The sequence below is a fragment of the Neovison vison genome, chromosome 13 (assembly GCF_020171115.1).
Source record: "Neovison vison isolate M4711 chromosome 13, ASM_NN_V1, whole genome shotgun sequence".
In the NCBI taxonomy this organism is placed as follows: Eukaryota; Metazoa; Chordata; class Mammalia; order Carnivora; family Mustelidae; genus Neogale; species Neogale vison.
Genome location: NC_058103.1, coordinates 48,677,577 through 48,698,318, shown reverse-complemented (window position 1 = coordinate 48,698,318; position 20,742 = coordinate 48,677,577). Strand labels below are relative to the sequence as shown.

General features: G+C 44.0%; 1 protein-coding gene across 2 annotated transcripts in view; it reads right to left on the bottom strand.

The window, feature by feature from the left end:
• CDKL1 (cyclin dependent kinase like 1) overlaps window positions 1-16,636 on the bottom strand; it is a 57,144-nt gene extending 40,508 nt beyond the window's left edge. The window contains exons 1-2 of one of the 2 annotated variants that reach the window (XM_044231536.1): window positions 16,543-16,636; window positions 9,370-9,654 (exon numbers count right to left, since the gene is read on the bottom strand). In XM_044231536.1, the coding sequence (XP_044087471.1) occupies window positions 9,370-9,540 (171 nt within the window). In that variant the 5' untranslated portion in view covers window positions 9,541-9,654; window positions 16,543-16,636. Of the gene's footprint in view, window positions 1-9,369; window positions 9,655-10,181; window positions 10,252-16,542 lie in introns of those variants that run through there. The other variant, XM_044231535.1, reaches the window with a different exon arrangement.
• Window positions 16,637-20,742: the final 4,106 nt, after the last annotated feature.

Genomic DNA, 20,742 nt, shown 5'->3' with positions numbered 1-20,742 from the left:
TTTACATAAAATTCTGATTTCTGGCTGTTTAAAAAAAGACTCAGAAAACCTAACACCGTGGGCTTGTATTGTGTGGACCGAGCCGTGGCCACCTGCCCATCCAACAAGCTACAAAGTTTCCAGCCTGCCCCGTGCCCACCTCCCCATCTAATCTCACACTCAGCCCACTTCCCTCCTTTAGGTCTCTACTGTGACCCACACACACATTTGAATTTCTGATCTCATGTAAACCATAACTGAGCATGCCAAACATGGCTGTCACAATTTCTAGAAATATGTCACAAATCCATTTGGACAAGCCAATGAAATAATGGACTTGGCCTAGAAATGGCACCTACACTAGCAACAGCAGGACTAAATTCTACAAGACGTCACAGAATTTTCCAGTGAGATTTTTAGTGAGCTGTGAAATATTATTCAATGAATACTGGGGAAATATTTCTTTAACTAATATTAGGGAAGCAGAAGCCCTTAAAAATTATGAACTCTCTAATCGGAGTCTAATGCTAGGAAGCATTTACATGGTGCTGTGTTAGCATTCAGTGGAATGTGGCCCTGGGCACAGCAGCACACGGAATTAAGTACTTACTAAAGGCTTTGGGTACAGGAACCCTTGCCAGTTGTACCTGCCACAGCACCTTATCATCGCTGGGCTGCTAACTTGCCCAGCAGTATTTCTGGTCTGGTATTTTCTAGCAGTGAACCTCTTGAGATAGACTGCGTGAGGTGCTTGACGCTCAATGCCTCTCTGTGGCACAAAATCCCACCTTTCTGTCTTCCCACCATGCATCTTTCTTGTCTTTCTCTCCTAGACTTTTTTTCTGACCCTTCACTTTCCTGCCCTTGCACCCGTTAAGGCTGCTTGACCACTGTGAGCTCTTGCTCCCCTCAGCAAAAAGTCAGCATAGCAATGCCAAACACAGACATAAATCAAGGGAGGTGGGCCAGGTTCCAGGCTGCACTGGAGCTGGAGTTGCCCAAGGTCACCCAACAGCTCTGAGCTGGATCAGAAACCGCAATTCTTAACTGTGGGTCCTGTCCCCACGCAGTAACAAAGCCCCACGGCCTCACTGGGAGGTTAATGAAAGTGAGGAGATGATAGGGGGAATAAAGGGAATGCTCTGAATATTCTGTAGGTTATCAGTATTCATGATGGATTAAAATCAAATGAAAGCATGTTTCTGGCACACAGAATACACTCAATATTCTTACCTCCCCCACTCCTCATATTTATCCCCAAAGGATTCCTTTTATACATTTTTTCCAGATCACTTCCCAATGAAATATATGTATGTACATAACATATATGTATGTAATCTGTGCTTTAAGGTCACACTCCCTGCACCCATTCTCAAAAACCAATTTTCATCCTCTTGGGGGCGATAACATTCTCATTAAGAGGGCATGCACTGGGGACGCCTGGGTGGCTCAGTGGGTTAGAGCCTCTGCCTTCGGCTCGGGTCATGATCCCAGGACCCTGGGATCGAGCCCCGCATCGGGCTCTCTGCTCAGCGGGGTGCCTGCTTCCTCCTCTCTCTGACTGCCTCTCTGCCTAATTGTGATCTCTGTCTGTCAAATAAATAAATAAAATATTAAAAAAAAAAAAAGAGGGCATGCACTGTAATATTTAGAGTAAACTTGTACAGGGCCATTCTTCCTATGCTTATTCTCACCTTTGTTAGTGGCAGACCATCACATGTACCATTTAAAATAATCTACAGGGTTGGGGCACCTGGGTGGCTCAGTGGATTAAAGCCTCTGCCTTTGGCTCAGGTCATGATGCCAGGATCCTAGGATCGAGCCCTGTATTGGGCTCTCTGCTCAGCAGGGAGCCTGCTTCCTCCTCTGTCTCCGCCTGCCTCTGTGCCTACTTGTGATCTCTGTCTGTCAAATAAATAAATAAAATCTTTTTAAAAAATAAGATATTTAAGATAAAATAAAATAATCTACAGGGTTATAGAACCAGAGCTGGAAGGAACTGCTATTCCAGTAAGAATTGGCCCCTGAGGGTCCACAGAAGCCGTGAGTCCCATAGCTAAGGCCCTGGCGGAAGGAGGGCAGGGCGAAGACTGAGGACGGTAACCAAGACTTCAGAGTGTGGTGTTGGGTGTAACTGGGTGGTTACCTGTGGGAGCAGCAATGTATGGTCGTGGGGACAGATAAAACTGGGTCTGCGTTCCAGTTTATTCACTAGAGATCATTAACCATCCGAATCCATATGTTAGATGAGATAACAATACCCACTTCCTAAGGTTTTTATATTTTGTGCACCCTACATAATGATACTTCGTACCTTGCCCAAGTCTACCGGGTCACCAAACGGCAAGATGTGATTCCTTCTGCTTGTCTGTATCTTGTTTTCTTGTCTTCTGGAAGCAAGTTGTCATAGACAGTGTCCCAGTTGCTGCTTTCAGCCTTGACTGATGTTGGTCTAATCTATTCCTAAGGCCCCCACATCACCTGCCACGCTGCTGAATGTCTACCTAGGTACTCACAGTGGTGCTGTCCGGTCCTTTACCTCGACTCCTCTGGGAGCATCTATTCTTCCTATCACGGCTGTTGGCATTCTCTGTTTCCTCCTCCAAGTGTTCTGTCATTTTCATTCAGCAGAGAGGGGATTAGCATCATAAATTTGGTATACAGTGATTCTGGGTTGGTCGGGTCACATTTGTTTTGAAACACATGGCCCTTCTCTTGTTGGACATACAAATAGTCCCCAGGAGTTGGGCTGGGTTCAGTTAAGCCTCCTGTTTTATGAGCAGCCAGAACTCACGTCCCACTGTAGGCCCTGGGATGACTCTGGCCTATCAAGACAGACTTCTTGATGTAAGGGGATTTTCTTGCAGGGATCTTGTCTCTCTGTGTAATCTAGCTTGTGTTGCATCTGCTCCACTTCCCATCCAAAATACCTTCACATGCTTGAACCCTAGTTATAGAAAGGGGTTGTATTTTTCCTCTAGGGTTCATGGGCCACATGCAAATCAGGCAATACCACACACCCAGGCGAAACAAGTTCTTCTGCACCACAACTTGGAGAGAACTGTGGATCCTGTTACATAAAGATTAAGGAGAGTGTATATGAAGAACCTAGCAACATTCCAAATAAAATAAAATAATTCCTTATCTCCTAGCTGGTCCATGATTTGGTCTTTTATTACACTATTATAGCTATTTGTGGCCACGGTCCATGTTGATAACTCAAAGTCATGGCTCCAGGAATTCTCTCCCTTCAAAAGTACCAAGTTTTCTCTCTACTGGATTGATACCATTAGCACACAAATCTACTTCTTCTCCCATATTAAAAACAACTAAGAAACTCTCTCTTGATCCCACATCCTTCCATGTCTGTTTCCTTTTACAATCAAAATACTCAAGAGTTGCCTGTATCACCGTCTCCTCTCTGCTCTTCTCACTCTCTCTCGAATCCTCTCTGATGAAGCTTTCATTCCCACCACTGCACCTAACAGCCCTTGTCAAGATCTCAAATGACCCTCACATCTTCAAAGTCAATGGCCACTCCTAAGTCTGTACTAATCATGACCTTTGACACTGCTGACCATCCCCTTACTCTTTTTTTTTTTAAGTTTTTATTTGAATTCCAGGTAACATACAGTGCAATAATAGTCTCAGGTATATAATTTAGTGATTCTACACTTCCATACAACATCCAGTGCTCATCACAACAAGTGTCCTCCTTAATTCCCATGACCTATTTCACCCATTCCCTCACCCACCTCTCCTCCAGCAACACTCAGTTTGTTCTCTAGAATTAGAAAAGTCTTTCTTGGTTTGCTGCTTTTTCTCCCGCATGATAATTTGTTTTGTTTCTTAAATTCCACATATGAGTGAAATCATATGGTATTTGTCTTTCTCGGACTGGCTGATTTTGCTTAGCATATTTTCTAGTTCCATCCACATTGTTGCAAATGGCAAGATCTCACTCTGACCATTCTCTTGTTCTTGAGATATTTTCTTCTCTAAGCTTTTAAGAACATTGTTCCTGGGATTTTCCTACCTCCAGGATCACCCCCTTTTCCTTCTTCTTGCCTGCTTCCTCCTCACCTTCCTGACCTCCAAATCCAAATGCTGGAGGGCAGTCTTTGGTACTGGTTTCTCCATTTCCCAGGACAACCCAGTCTCAGTGGCCTTAAATGCCACTGCTATGCTGATGTCTCCCACTTTTATTTCTCCAATCTGGATTTTCTCCCAAATGCCAGATTTGTGTACTTAAATGCCTACATCATGGTCTCAGATATGCCTCTCAAACTTAACATAACCAAAACAGAATTCTTGATTTCCTTTCCGCCAGATGGGTACTGAGATCTCCCCATCCCAGTGAATGATCTGATCCCTGTTCTTGTAGTTACTCAAGTCCTGAACTCTGGGGTCATTCTTGATTCTTCCTCCCACCATCAGATTCCTCTATACTACTCTCTCAGAATAAATCTTGTACCTGACCACCTCCGCCGCTACCACTCTGACCCAAACCCCAACACCTCATCCCTGGGTTATTCCAATCGTCTTCTAACTGATCTTCTTGCCCATGGAGCTGGAGTAACAAACAGCTGGAGGGATCCTTCTAAGAATGTATGTCATGCCAAGGCACCCCTCTGCTCCAAATCTTCTGTTGGATCCCATCTCACTCACAGTAAAAGCCATGGTTCCTGCTGAGGCCCAGAAGGCCCTTATGTCTGACCTCTCACCCCTCTAACATCATCTCCTCTGACCCTTGCCCTTGCTTACTGTGCTGTAGATGTCCTGATCTCTTTGTTTCTCCTAGAACACACCAGAACATGCCTGAAAACATCACTGAGTCTTGCCTGTGGCCTTTGTACTCACTATTCCCTCTGCTTGGAATGCCACATCACTCATCTCTTCCCATTTGCTGTTGGTATCTCTTCAAATGTCATTTATCAGAAAGGCTTTTCCTGACCCTGCTCTATGAAAAAAGCAAGCCTCTTCATCATTTCTTTACCCCTTTATCCTGCTTTATATTTCACCACTTGACATAAATTATTTGCCTACGAGTCTCTCCTTACGTGGAGGGCAGGGGCCCAGAACAGTGCCTGCTACATACAGGAGTTCTATAAAAAGTTCCCAGATGAACACATGCCAGCACACGAATGCGCAGGTGTCTCAGCAAAAATGATGACTGAAAATACTGAATTCTTTCTGTTTTCCCACATTGGAAAGTAAGTTTGAGAAAGGACAGGACAGTTGCTTTGAGCTCAATATTACAGTATAATTTTATTACTGTCGCTAAATGATACTTAATTTAGAGTATGTCGTTAGAGTATGAGCTGACTGTTGATACTTATTGCAAAAGCCTAACTGTGTAACTGGAAAAAATCAAATTCAGAATTAAACATTAAAAGGGCAAGTGCAATAGGACCTCTTGAACAGTGAATTACATTTAGTTTAAAGAGCAGTTTACTAGGGGAACCTGGGTGGCACAGTCAGTTGAGCATCTGACTTTTGGTTTGGGCTCGGGTGGTGATCTCAGGGTCCTGGGATCGAGCTCAGTTTCGGGCTCCATGCTTACTGCGGAGTTTGCTTGGGATTCTCTCCCTCTCCCCCTACCCCTGACACTCTCTCTAAAAATAAATAAATAAATCTTTTAAAAAGGTAGTTTATTAGTACAAACACTAAACCTGTCTCATAAAAATACCACACTTTTTTTTTTCCCAAATGGCACAAAATAATGTTATTTGAAAAGTTTCAAATTTTCAGAAAAAAATGTTTTCTAAAACTATTAGCAAAATTGGTTTCTTGATAAAAATTATCATCCTCAAAAGCGCTTACTAATGGATGGTTACAGCCTCATGTATGCTCCCACACTGAGAATGGGAAACATTGTAGGTATGCTACCCTGAAAATTATGCAATTGACTGCTAGAATATTTGTTCCCACAATCTTATCTGCTTCAGAGGAAATGACTGGAATTTATTTTTTTAAAAGATTTTATTTATTTATTTGACAGATCACAAGTAGGCAGAGAGGTAGTAGTGGGGTGCCTGGGTGGCTCAGTGGTTTAAGCCTCTGCCTTTGGCTCAGGTCATGATCCCAGGGTCCTGGGATCAAGCCCGACATCAGGCTCTCTGACCCTCGGAGAGCCTGCTTCCTTCTCCCTCTCTCTGCCTGCCTCTCTGCCTACTTGTGATCTCTGTCTGTCAAATAAATATATAAAATCTTAAAAACAAAAACAAAACAAAACAAAACAAAAAAACAACCAAACAAACAAAAAACCTTGGCTGGTTTCTTTCTTTTCAGGAGAAAGCCAAACTCCTTGGCTTGGCATTCAAATCCTTCTACACCTGATCTTCATCTATGTGTCTTGCTTGCCTTATCATAATAGGAGCACCCAGGGGGTCAGCCCTTGGCAGTCCTCACCTCTCTGGCTAAGGTTATTGAGGCAATCTTCACCTTCAATCCTCCTAGTTCCTGGTTCCTAACCTCAGCAGGGGTCATTAAAAGCATACCTCTGCAAGAGGTGTGCAAGGAAAGTATTAGGAACTCAAACTCACTGAGCTGCAAACTTCCCTTGGGCGCACAGAGCTGTGCTTGGCTCACAGTTTTGGCACAGGCCCTAAAACACTTGCTTAGATGTCACCAGCTTTTTCCTGTTTGGGGGACTATAGTATGTCCCCTGGAGTCAACCTCCAGACCCAAAAGGCCATCTGGTACCAAGGTTTAGCTTTGTACAAAGTAGACCTCTACTCCAGGAAATTCCTCCCACCTCCTTCTACTGACCCCTGGCTTTCTTTCCTTTCCTTCTCCTCCTGGCCTGGTAGCACCCAGCAGGCAATCCTGGCTAAAATTTTAGGGTTATAACCTGTTTTCCCTCCATATACTGCTTTCTACGTATGCACCTTTTCTTAGGAGAGACTCTCTGTCCTGAATGCCTTATATCTCATTTTATGCCTCCCTAAACACTTCAAAGTCTAGTTCAAACATGCCTCTAAACACGTTATTTAGAGGATTCTTGCCAGGCCTGGAGACACAAGGTAAATGACACAGACCCTGCTTATTAGGAACCCAGTTTATCAGGAGTGAGAGCCAAGGGGAAATTTATCTTAGTTCCCATCCATGGTTAAGCATCTGAAACACAGCATGTACCACTTCATATAAACATTGTTTTAGGGGCACCTGGGTGGCCCAGTTGGTTTACGGTCTGACCCTGAGTTTCAGCTCAGGTCCTGACCTTTAGCATCCTACCACTGAGTCCTGGGTCAGACTCCACACTCAGCAGGGGAGTGTGCTTGACATTCTCTCTCTCCCTCTGTCCCTACCCCCTCACCCCACCCCCCCCCCGCTCGAGTGTTCTATCCTCCTCTCTCTCTAATAAACTAAAAAAAAAAACCCCAAAAAACAACAAAAAAAATTATTTTAGGCACAAGGAGGCTCTACGCATATTTACTGAATAATTAAATGGAGAAAATGTGACTTCATTCAAGAAATTTCCAATTCACCATTTCAGCAAATATTTAAGTACCTGTTATGTGTTGGGGATATCACAGAATGCTGAAAAGTTAGGGCTCTGAAGAATGGACTCTATCCATAATCTAGTCCCATCACCTCATATAGATCAGGAGGGTCTACATCTGTGCACTTGATTTGAAGAATGGGGTGCTCTGTGCTTCAAAATAAGGTTCCTGTACACCCAACCCTTTCCCTCAGGTAGCATCAATATTCGGTTATTTAAGAGAACACATCTGACTTCCTAATTTATTGGCAACAACCACTCTTGCTAAGAGTTTATTTTGTTAACCTTTTTTTTTTTTTTCAATTTACAGTAACATGAGCTGGAGGCCTACTAAGCACTTAGTAATTTGTACAGAAAAACAGAGGTCCCCATCCTGGAGGAACTCAGTTAACACAGGGAGCTACATTTGGAAACCCAGTATTGTTTATTCAAAGGTGATCTTCGGAATTAGAAAGACTATGTCTCCACTAGAAACAGATTGTCTTTTCTTTGGAGTAAAAGAGTCCTTCGAAACTCAGTTATCACCTTCTCCTCTAGGGAGAACCTGAGAAAGTGGAAAACACCCATAAGCCCAAAAGAAAGGGGGAGAACCTGTCCCCATAGGGTCCCTAGGCCATGGGATGGGCAAATACCGCTGGTCTTACCCCTTCCCGGGGAGGCCCTCTTGGGGTGTGGGTAGGGGAACCTTGGAAGTGTCTTCTCAGAGCAGATAAGATCTTGCTGGTAAAGAACACCCCAAACGGAAAGAGAGAGGTTTCCTATTATCCCCCCATTTAAATTTACCCAAAGCCTGCTAATTCACATTCAGTTTCCTTATCCAGAGATAACACCACACATTCAAGCCATGGGGAAGAGAGATGTGTAGAGAGGCTTGGAGAAAATAGAAAGGAAGGGATAAGAGAAAATCCCCTGGATGTTCCTCTCACTTCCCACTTGGTAGCTCATTCCTTGTCACAGAGTTGGTTACACAAGTCTGAACACTAAGGCCCTAACTATATGAAACCAAGTTAACCCCACTGTGCTCATTACATGTCACACTCTATGTTGGGATTTGGGTTTCATCCCACAGAAATTCAGAAAAGCAGCCTTTTTCTACTACAGGAAAAAATGCTCTCAGCATGTAACAAACACCCTTTTCTACGGCTCTGATTTCACCGTCTTCTAGGGTTAACAAACATTTTAAAAGGGATCATTTCATTTCGATTTTTTTTTTTTTAAGATTTTATTTATTTATTTGACAGAGATCACAAGAAGGCAGAAAGGCAGGCAGAGAGAAAGGAGAGAGGAGGAAACAGGCTCCCCACCAAGCAAAGAGCCCTATGTGGGGCTCGATCCCAGAACCCTGGGGTCATGACCTGAGCCGAAGGCAGAGGCTTTAACCCACTGACCCCGATCATTTCACTTCTTTAAGAAGAATTTTTTTTCTAGAGAAAGGACATTATGATGTTCAGCAGCAGATACATGTGAGGTGTAAAGAAAACCTGTCAGATTCCTAGCAGTTTGAAAACAGGTGAATGATTAAGTCTCTTAATGGGCTGAGACTGTCAGCAGAACATGGCCTGGAAGTTTACAACTCATGAATGCCAGCAAACTGAAGTTGATGGCTCTTGAAGAACCAGGTCTAGAGTGGACATGGGGGAGAGGAAGAAAAATGAAACACCCACAGCATCTCCAAAAGTGAATCTCCCCCTTTCCCTGCACAGGTGTCCCCCCACCCAAGTAACTGGCAACTTGTACACAGACGTCGCACTTGTGTCCCTGAGGACAAATGTCCTTAGAGGAAGGAGATGTTACCGGCTCTTAATTTATTAAACATTTATTAAACATAACACGACTCGCTTTAATTTTTTAGACCCTGAAAATTCATTTTTAAAGAATCCATTTACCTTGAGCATGCGGATTTCTCGAAGGGCGATTTTCTTTATGACAGGGTCATCTTCTGATTCCAGAAATCTCTTGATGGCTACAATCTGACCCGTGTCCCTGTTTCTGCATTTGAAAACAACTCCATACGATCCTTCGCCAATTTTCCCAATTTTTTCATACTTCTCCATCATAGAGGAATAAATCTTAAAAAGGATCTTCACATAGTTTGAAAATGTCAGACATAGACTACTGGCTCGAACAGACTGAACTAGAGCCCCACTCAACGATGGCTCTTCGTCAAGCACCTGGAACAGAAGGGCACTTGTTAACCAGTTAGGAATCGACCCACGTCCTTAAAGCTCGCCCCTCAGCAAGGGCAACGAGATCCGGGATGACAGTCTAGAGCTCGCTGCCCTCGGTAACCCAATTCTAAGCGCCGGGTATACATCCTGCGAATTAAAATGCAACCCGTCATCCTAAAACGAACCCAGCTGTAAGATAATCTATCTTGTTTAATGCTCTTGTTCATCCGATCTAAGACACATGAGCCAGCTCAGGGCTTCCCCGGTTCTCATTTCGGGTCTCATTTCCCTCGGGCACGGAGACACTAGCCGAAACCCCATGTGCGGGAGCCTGGTGCCTCCCGGGTGGGCCTCGCCGGGGGGCGGGGGGGCAGGGATGTGCGGTCCAGCCCCCCGCCCCCCTGCCGCGGGGCCCCGTCGCCCCCGGCGCCCTCCCCCCATCCCGGCCCGCGCTGCGCAGCCTCGAGCCGCGCCACGTGGCGCCCAGGCCCGCCGTCCCGGCCCGCGCGCCTTCCCCGCCCGGGACTCACGGCGCCGCGGCTGCCAGGCCTGGCCCTGCTCCCACCTCGCCGCCTCTCTCGCGGCTGTGCCCGCCGCCGCCCGGGCCGCAATCCCTATGGGAACGGGCTCCCGCCCCCGGCTGGCCTGGGCGGGGCCGCCGCGCCCCGGCGGCGGGGAAGGGCCCTGGTGGGCGGCCCTGGGTCCCCGGCACCCGCGCGTCTCTCCGCCGGGTGGAGGAGGCTTGCAGGACTGCGGACTCCAGCAGGTCGTAAAAAACGCAGCTCGAGCGGAGTCGGCTGGAAGACGCCTGCTCCGGGAGCACCCCTCCCGACACCCCCCATGCGGTCTGAACTTCACGGGGAGGGCCGGTCCCGCACGGTCTGAGAACAGATTACTTTCCCCGTAACGCTTTGTAACGTTTGTAACGCTTTGCTGGGTTACAAACGCCTTGAGGACAGCTTTTGTGTCTGTCCCGATCAGTACTGTAGCATCCCGCCAACCAGTGATGAATGAATGAAAGGCAGGGACGGGGGGTGGGGGGTGGGGGGAGAGGGAGTGGGAGGTATGAAGACTGAAACTGGTTAAAGTCAGCACTTCTCTCCATTAGCCTGGGGGTCTGTCATCATCGACTTCTATGCAGCTGGCCTTTCTGATGTGGCAGATGCAGATGGACAGAGCCCAGCTTGGTTTAGGTATTTTTGTTTTAAGTAATCCCCAGGTCAAAGGTGGGACTCAAACTCGGGACCCTGAGGTGAAGTGTCCTGTGCTCTACCGACGAAGCCAACCAGGTATCCGTTTTAGGTTCCATATTCCCATCCTTCTCCCAGATGCCTCTTGTTTACTCAAGTCTGAGCACAATGGTGGGAAGTTCATGGACTTGGGGAAAGAATGACATAGTTTGCTACTAGGCAGACTGCCTCAGTCAGTACTTCATCATCTCGTGCATTCCATACGCCCAGCACTGAGTTGGGTGTTTGCCCTGGAAGTGATACCTGAGGAGAGAAAAATGTCATACCGTCTGTAAACAGGGACCGTCTATAAAACGGGGACCAATCCCGCACCAAGCAGCATGCCACTGAAGGTAAATCTGGATAGGGTTCAGGAAGGAGCTGGGGAGAGAGGAATGGGTGGCTTCCCGGACCAGGGAGTAGCATATAGATGGGGGTCCAGGGTTGAGCTACAGGTGGTCTGTGAACCTCCTAGAAATTGTTTGCAAATGGCAACCACTGATGTGTTTTCTGTCTCAATAGCTTTGCCTTTTCCAAGATGTCATATAAATGCAACCTTTTGAGACTAACTAAACTTCTTTTACTTAACATGCATTTTAGATTCACCCATGTAGTTGCGTATCTCCATAGTTCGTTCTTTTTTATTGCTGAGTGGTATTCCATTATATGGATAAACCAGACTTTGTTTATGTATTTCCAGCTGAAGAACATTTGAGTTGTTTCTAGTCTTGGTGATTATAAATCAAGTCACTATAAACATTCATGCATGGTCTTTTGTGTGAACATGTGTTTTCCTTTCTCTTGGGAAAATAATACTTAGGAGGAGTACTGCTGGGTCACAGGATAAGTACATGTTATTGTAAGTAATTGCCAAAATGTTTTCCAAAGTGACTATGCCATTTTACGTTTCTGCCAGCAATCTTCCAATTACTCTGCATCTTTGCCAACACTCCTATTCAGGTCTTTTGATTTTAGCCATTCTAATAGGTAGGTAATTGTCTCCTGTGGTTTTAATTTGCATTTTCCTAATAACTAATGCTGAGCAGTTTTTCGTATGCTTATTTACCTTCTGGATGTTTTCTCACAAGTTCTAGCTTTTTGTAAATTCCTTGGGATTTTCTATGCAGGCAGTCACGTCACCAGCAAACATGGATAGGTTTAGTTCTTCCTAACTGGTATACCTTTTCTTTTTCTTGCCATCCTGCACTTGACAGGTTCTCCCATGTGACATCAAACAAGAATGGTGAGAGCAGACATTTCTGTGACTGATCTTAGGAGGAAAGTACCCGAGCATGATTTTTCTTATTTAGTCTGTTGATACAGTGAATTGCATTCATAGATTTAAAAATGTTGAGGGGCACCTGGGTGGCTCAGTCAGTTAAGTGTCTGATTTTGGCTCAGGTCATGATCTCGGGGGCTGTAAGACTGAGTTGGTCTCATTGCTCAGCAGGGAGTCTGCTTCTCTCTTTCCCTCTGCCCCTCTACCTTCTCATGTTCTCTCTCTCTCTCTGTCAAATAAATAAGTAAAATATCAAAAACAAAACAAAACAAAACAGGGGCAGGTGGCTCAATCCTTTAAGTGTCTGCTTTCAGCTCAGGTCATGGTCCTAGGGTCCTGGATTCCCCATGTCTGGCTCTTTGCTCAGCAGGGAGCCTGCTTCTTCCTCTGCTTGTCCCTCCCTCTGTTTGTGTGCACTCTCTCTGAGTGTGTCAAATAAATAAATAAAATCTTTGTAAATAAATAAATAAAAATGTTAAACAAAGCTTGCATTCCTGGGATAAGCCCAACTTGGTTATGGTGTTCTATTATTTTGATATGTTGCTGGAGTCAATTAGTCACATTTTATTGAGGATTTTTGCATTAATATTTTTCAGAGATATTGATCTATGGTTTTCCTTAATGTCTTTGTCTAGTTTTGGTGTCAGGATAATATTGATCTCATAAAATGAGTGGGGAAGTGTTTCCTTCTCTTCTGTTTTCCGGAGAAGTTAGCATCAAATTGGTATTATTCATTCCTTAAGCGTTTGTTAGACTTTTCCAATAAAGCCGTCTGAATATGGAGTTTTCTTTACTGAAATGTTTTAAAATACAAGTTCTATTTATTTAATAAAATATAGGGCTATTCAGCATATCCATATCTTCTTGAGTGAGTCTTGGTAGCTTGTATCTTCAAGGAATTTGTCTATTTTGTCTAGATATTGGAGTTTACAGCTATAAAGTTGTTCATATATCATAATATTATGCCATCAGCTTTTTAATGTTGTTCATATATGATACTATCACTTTATTATCCTTTTAATATCTATAGGATATATAATGGTGTTCTCTCTTATCATTCTTGAGGTCAGTAAATTTTTCCCCCTCTTTTTCTTGATCAGTTTGACTAAGTCTTACCAATTTCATTGATCTTTTTAAAAAAGCAGGTTTTGGTTTAGTTGATTTTCTGATTTTTCTGTTTTTCAATTTCATTGATTTCATCTCTTTATTTTTTTTCTTTCTGCTTGCCTTGCTTTTAGCTGCTTTTTCTAGTTTTTTTTAAGATGGAAACTTAGATCATTAATTTTACATATTTCTTGTTTATAAGCCTTTGATGCCATACATTTTCCTCTAAGCTCTAATTTATTTATTAATACTTTATTTTTTTGACAGAGAGAGCGATAGCAAGAGAGGGAACACAAGCAGGGGAAGTCGGAGAGGGAGAAGCAGGCTCCCCTCTGAGCAGGGGTTGATCCCAGGACCCTAGGATCATGACCTGAGCTGAAGGCAGACATTTAACTAACTGAACCACCCAGGGGACCCTCTAGGCAATACTTTAAAACACATCCCAGAAACCTTAATATGTTGTATTTTTATTTCCATTCAGCTCAAAGTATTTTCCAACTTATCTTGTGACTTCCAGTTTGGCCCATAGTGTGTCGTTTAATTTCCAACTACTTGGGGACTGTTAGTTATCTTTTTATTACTGATGTCTAGATTCAGAATTGCATTCTTTTCAGAGAACTCTCTTTGTATGATTTAAATTCTTTGCAGTGTATTAAGATTTGTTTTATGGCCCAGCCTATAGGCTATGCTGATGAATGTTTCTTTTTGACAAGTTAAAAAAAAATTATTTTTAAGTGGTATGGGAAAGTCAGTGTGACTTCCTCCAGTGTTGCCTCGTCTGAAGTTCATACCAGGCTGCAGTGAGTCTGGAAAATTAACTTTATGGACTCTGCATGGTTCAGTACCCAAGGAGCCTGGAACTCTGCCAAGCCCAGCAGTAGTTAAAATAAGGGAGCAAGGACGCCATTTCTTTACGCCTAAGTAGGCAGTGAACCAGAAAGCCAGCGTGACTGGCAGCTGCACCAGTTGTTTTGTTTGGAGGAGGCTGGAGCGAAATATTAGAGGGTAACTTTGAAAGGGAGACAAACAGTTGATGTCACCATTTAGCACCAAACAGAGAGGATACTGTGGCCTCTCTAACAGGCAATGCCCTCAAATCACCGGCAGTGCTCTTGGTTGGCAGGACTGAAATTCGTGGTTGTTTTTTTTTTTAAGATTTTTATTTATTTATTTGACAGAGATCTTTAAAGATATTTATTTATTTATTTGACAGAGAGAGATCACAAGTAGGCAGAGAGAGAGAATGGAGGAAGCAGGCTCCCTGTCAAGCAGAGAGGCCGATGCGGGACTTGATTCCAGGACCCTGAGATCATGACCTGGGCCGAAAGCAGAGGTTTAACCTACTGAGCCACCCAGGCACCCTGAAATTTGTTTTAATACCAGAGAAATAGAACTCCTGGCAAGTGGAGTTCTTGGTAACTGAGACATGGTCCAACATGTGGGCTCTTCTTCTCAAGCAAGAGCAAAGAAAAGTGAAACAACATTAGCTTTTTCTCCTTAAGGTGATCTTTCATTTGTAACTGCATAATCAGAGAGACTCCTTCAGTGTCCCCGGGGCCACACAAACAGCACAGAGGTATTTTAATCCCTGAAGAAGGCAAATAAACACTCCGTAGCGTAACACATGGTAAAAGAGAAAAGAGCCTGGCATGTGGAGTCAGAAGACTAACATTTCTAGCTTCTTCCTAGTGTTTGATATTGTGCAAGATAATTACTATTGCCGAAACAACGATAGCAACAACTGTTTAACTAGTGTTTTCTTCCTGGCAGGCATTATGTTCAGAATATTTCATACGTGAGCCTCACAACAACCCTGGGAGATGGGCACCAATATTATCGCGAGGTTTCACACAAGGAAGGTGAGTTATGGAATGGCTAAGTCCTTTGTTTAAGGACACAGAGCTAGCGATTTGCAAAGTGGGAGGTGGGAACATAGGCAGTGAGTCCAGAACCTTTGCTCCTGTTTTGCTGAAACTACCTAACATGTAGGGGTGGTTGTCAGAACTTTTTTTAATAAAGGTTGTTTTTATTGTTGTTATTGTTGGTTTTTTTTTAATTTGAGAGAGAGAGTGAGCAAGAGAAAACAAGCAGGGAGAGGGGCAGAGGCAGAAGCAGACATGCTGCCGAGCATGGAGCCCTGACGTGGGGCTCGATCCCAGGACCCTGTGATCATGACCCCTGCAAAAGACAGACACCTAACTGACTGAGCTACCCAGGTGCCCCAGTTGTCAGGATTTTTGAATGAAAATATAGGGCACGGGGAGTTGACCCCAATGCACAGTGTAGCGCCCTCTTTTTTTAGAGCCCCCCGGGAAGATAAGACTTGTCATTATGCTTCCTTCTCATAGGAGTCCAGTGACTCCGTGTGTGCAAGTCTGACACTCAGGAGAACTAACCTCCCCAAGGCTGGGCACTGACATCTCCTCCAAGTACTGAACACAGGGCAATGCTGGAAGCTTTTTCTCCCTCTCTCCCTTCCTTCCTTTAAGTGGATTTGGAAAGGAAATCATTTCGTGGGCACACACAGAAAATAAATAACTACCACTTAGGGACACTCACGTTTCAAGCTCTGGAACCACACTATCTCCAAGATTTATAATAATCCTACATGGTTGGATAGATGAACTGGTTGGAGTTATTAAAGGCCCTATTTTATGTAAGAAGAACCTGAGGTTCGGAGAAATTGGTCCAAGGAAACAAGCCTTCCAGGGTTGTTTGGGGGTATCCAGGGCTGTCCAAAGGCAGGTTTTAAACCCGAGCCCCCCGATTTGCAGAGCCCGTGCTTTGACCGCACTACAGGGAATGGCAATAATAAAGACCATCTGTGAACAACCTGAAGTGACAGATCACTGCCAAATGTTCCAGAACCAGGCATGTAAGTAACTGTTCCCCTTATCCCAAGACTGGTGAATTAATTTAAATATGGGAAAATAACTGTAAATTAAATAAGGGCTCTCATCCTGGACTTTACATGTGAGCCCAGCCAATAGTGAAATAAAGTATTTTCATCCCCAATTAATATAACCTTAGTTATTTTTTGTGTGTGTTTTTCCCTTTAAATACTGACTGCAGGGGCACCTGGGTGGCTCAGTGGGTCAAGGGTCTGACTCTTGATTTCGGTCATGATCTCAGGGTCATAAGATCCAGTCCTGTGTCTGGGCTCCGTGTTGAGCATGGAGCCTGCTTGAGATTCTCTCTCTCCCTTTCCCCCTCCTCCTCCCCACCCCCACTCATGCATGTACTTTCTCTCTCCCTAAAAAAAATAAAGTAAGTACTTACTGCATTTTACATATGGCAAGCCATCCTTTTAAAGCACCTCCTCTTCTAGAAGTCTTCTTTGTTTCTGAATCTTCCTTTAACAACCCCAGTCCCTTTTTCGCATTTCCAGATTTTAAAGCAAGGACCCAGTACTTTCACCCTTGGACCCAAATGCCTTAAGAGCTCAGCAATATTAACATTAAAACCTTGGGGGAGTTCTGTGGCTGGCCCTGAGCTACCAGTGGATGAGTCAGTGTATACATGATACTTCGTCAGGAAACAGAGTTTCAAAACTTCAAAGTGGACATCTCTTTGCCACCTTGAACAGTTGATTGCCCACCATACTTATCTTAAACAAGGCAATCTATGCACATTTCTGTGCTTTATGATTTTGAGTCCTTATATGCTAGAAAAAAAGTTAATTTTCCAGAGGTAAATTTATGAGTGAAGAAATAGGAAAGCATATTAATAACTTTCTGAACTCCAGCTTAAAGCTGTGACACAAACACAGCTGTTTGGAAAGCAGGCTTTTCCTGAGAGCTGGTGCACATCAGCCACCATGCTGGGCACAGGGAACCAGGAAGTGACTTTCCCTGACATCAAACACCATGTCAGTGTGCATGGCCAGGGCTCCTGCCTCCCCATACTCAACTTCTATTATAAAATGGGGCCATTAATAATTCCAGCCAGTTAATATATACAACCATGTAGGATTATTATAAAGATTGGAGATAATATGGTTATTGAGCCTAAAACGTAAGTGTCCCTAAGTGATAGTTATTAACTATTTTCTGTGTGTGCCCATGAAATGATTTCCCTTCCCAACCCACTTAAAACAAGAAGGAAACTAGATAGGAGAACATGGAGGGCTTTTCAAAATACTTCTAATAGGTCTGGGAAGACGAGAAGGCACACCTGGCATTTGAGGAAACAGACCCAGAAAATGTGTAATGAGGGGCACCTGAATGGCTCATTTGTTAAGTGTCTGCCTTTGGCTCTGGTCCTGGGATCCAGCCCCGTGTCGGGTTCTCTGCTCGGTAGGAAGCCTGCTTCTCCCTCTTCCACTCCCCTTACTTGTGTTCCTGCTCTTGGTGTCTCTCTTTCTGACAAATAAATAAATAAAATCCTTAAAAAACGTATGTGAGGCATTCAGAGTAAAAAAAAATTTTTTTTTTTTTTGCTCTGGGCAGCCAACAGGCCAAGAACCTGGGTCCCAATTCTGATTTCTATTCTTTCCACCTGCCACACCCCACTGTAGCTTCAAATTAGGAACTCCAGTTCCCTGGCAAAAGAAATAGAAATCCACCTTAAGAAAACCCAGTATTGAAACAGAAATATTCATGGGTGTGACAAGGTGGGGGAGCGGACAGGGAGCGTGAATTAGCTGCATTTTAAAAATACTCTTTGCTTAAAGCGAGATTTCTTTTCAGATAGATTGTTATAAAACTGCATTCATTTCTCGAATGGAGTTAATACTTCAAGTCCTCTCAACTTTGTGGTGCTTATTCACTGCTGTCTAAGTAACTCTGTACAAACAGAAACCACTGGACCCTTGGATACATCTCCCATGTCAACCATTGAATTTTTAAGCATCTGTTGACCCAAGAGATCTAGTTTCGTAAGGTCATCTTTAAGCAGCATACATGCCGAGGATTGAGTGAAGGTCAACAGTTACAACCACAGGAGGAAATCCTATTATTGTAAGCAGGTTTCAAAGGAATGGCTTATCAAGTATTAGCAGTGAGGCACCAGGAGGCATCTAAAATGAATCCACACGGTCATTTTAAAAAATACACATTTAAACAATATTTCCCCCAAACAGTAAGAAATCCTGCACCTCACACAGCAACATCTTTATTTTTCTTCGATATCATCCAACCTGGTTATCCTACTAAGACCGTGAACTCTGGAGCCAGATGGGGCCTCCAGCTCTGCTATGAGCCATCTGCGAGGACTCGGGCAAATGACTCAACCTCTTTATGCTTACCGACCTCCCAAGTTGTTGTGAGGGCTGAGTGTTCCCTATCAGTCTTTACCATTCTTACCACCATGCTACTGATAACCTGCAGACTACTTTCTGTTCAGATGGGAACTTCATTTCCCTACTAAAAGGTTTTCCATACTGAAAACATGTAAATTTATAGGTTCACTCAAAGCTTCTCAGTGAAAGCACATCCTTTGAATCACTCAGAGCCCGAAGCAACGCTTGGAGGGTCCTCCTCAGGGAGCCAGGCTTCCCACTGCCAGAGCAGCCCTCTTCCCACCACAGGGTGCAGCCACCCACTGGTGGTCTCAGAGGATGGAGACAGCAGGAGATGGAGGGCCAGTCAGACTCAGATCTGCGTTCTACCCTTTTTGGTCTGTGTGAAACCAGGAAAATTATTTCTTATACTGATCGGAAATTTTTTTCTTTCTTTTAATTTTTGGGGTTTTTTTTTGGTTTTGGTTTTGGTTTTTTTGTTTTTAGGTAATTGTCGATTCACATGCTGCTGTAAAGATCCTGTAAACTGCCCAATTTCCACCGATGGTAACATCTTGCCAAACTACGGTCCAGTATCACAACTGGGTATTCACATCGATGAAGTCAACCTACACCACAAGTACGTCTCACGTTACCCTTACCCCCATCCCTGAGCCCTGCTTATCAAGAAGTTCCTTGGCTGGCACACCTAGGTGGGTAAATTCCTAGAGCTGGGATGGTGGGATTACATGGCAAATGCATGTGTAACCTTCCAAGGCAGTGCCCGTATGGTTTCTCACAATGGCTGTACCATTTGCATGCTCCTCAACAAAATAAGGAGAGTCTCAGGTACTCCATATCATTGTAAGCTTGGTATTGTCAGTCTTTTCTTTGTTTTTAAGTTGTGGTAAGAGGCAAGTAACATGAAATGTACTATCTTTTACCATTTCGACTGGACAGCCCAATGGTATCCAGAGATTTCATGGTGTTGCGCGGCCGTCTTCACCATCTGAGAGTCTGCTGTCTTGTAAAACGACAACGCTGTACCCAGTGTATGGTAACTTCCCATTGCCCCCGTCCCAGCCTCTGGCAATTGGCATTCTATTTTCATATTTCATGTTTCATATTTAGCTATTGTGAATAATGCTGCTATGGATATCGGTATACAAATATCTCTTTGAGACCCTGACTTCAGTCTTTTGGGTACACCAAGAAGTGGGATTTGATCCTCTGAGTCGCCAGCTTCTAGTAATCCCAAATGGGGCCTGTTGGTTCCTCCCACCCTGCTGGTGGTAACTGCTTCCTGCAGTGATTGTTCTCCTCATGTCCTGTTTCTGCTAACATCTGTGAAACAACTCCACATATTAATTCTCTGGTAAAATACCTGTGTGGCTTCTTGTTCTGTTGCCTAGATCCTGACTAATATTCTTAGAATAAATAATTTTAATTGATTTACTCCCAATACTTTCCTCATTTTCAGAAAACTGGAAGGTATTTACAACGTAATTGCATTTTATAGGAGCAAGACTCTAGAGTCACAGAAAATTTTTACTATTTATACATGACTGGGTTACTGCATTACCTACTCAACATTCATTCGATTGTAGTTTAATACAACAAATGTTTATTAATGACATACTACATGTCAGGAACTATTTGGTGCTGGGGGTGCAGATATAAGTGTCGTTGTTCCTTATTCTATTTTTTAAAAATAGATTTTATTTATTTGATAGAGAGAGCCCACATGTGTGGTGAGGAGTGGCAGAGGGAGGGGGAGAAGCAGTCTCCCCACTGAGTGGAGAGCCCGATGCAGGACACAATCCCAGTACTCTGGGATCATGACCTGAGCCGAAGGCAGACACTTCACCAACTGAGCCACCTGGCCCCCCTCATTGTTCCTTATTTTTTTTTTTTTTTAAGATAGTATTTATTTGAGAGAGAGTGATAGCACAGGGGCAGGGATCAGAGGGAGAAGCAGACTCCCTACTGAGCAAGGAGTCCCATGAGTCCCAGGACCCTGTGATCATGACCTGAGCCGAAAGCAGATGCTTAACCCACTGAGCCACCCAGACCTCCCTGTGCTTTAAGGAATTTAAGTGTACAGTGGTATTCACTGTAAATAGAAGCCTATACTTGAAAGCTTGATACAGTCAGTGCTTCACATGGAGCAGTTACACGTCAAAAGGTTGGGATGCTTTGGCAGGGGCTCCAGGACTAACCCACGATCACTGGATTCTCTGTGTCCTGTAGTTAATCACAAA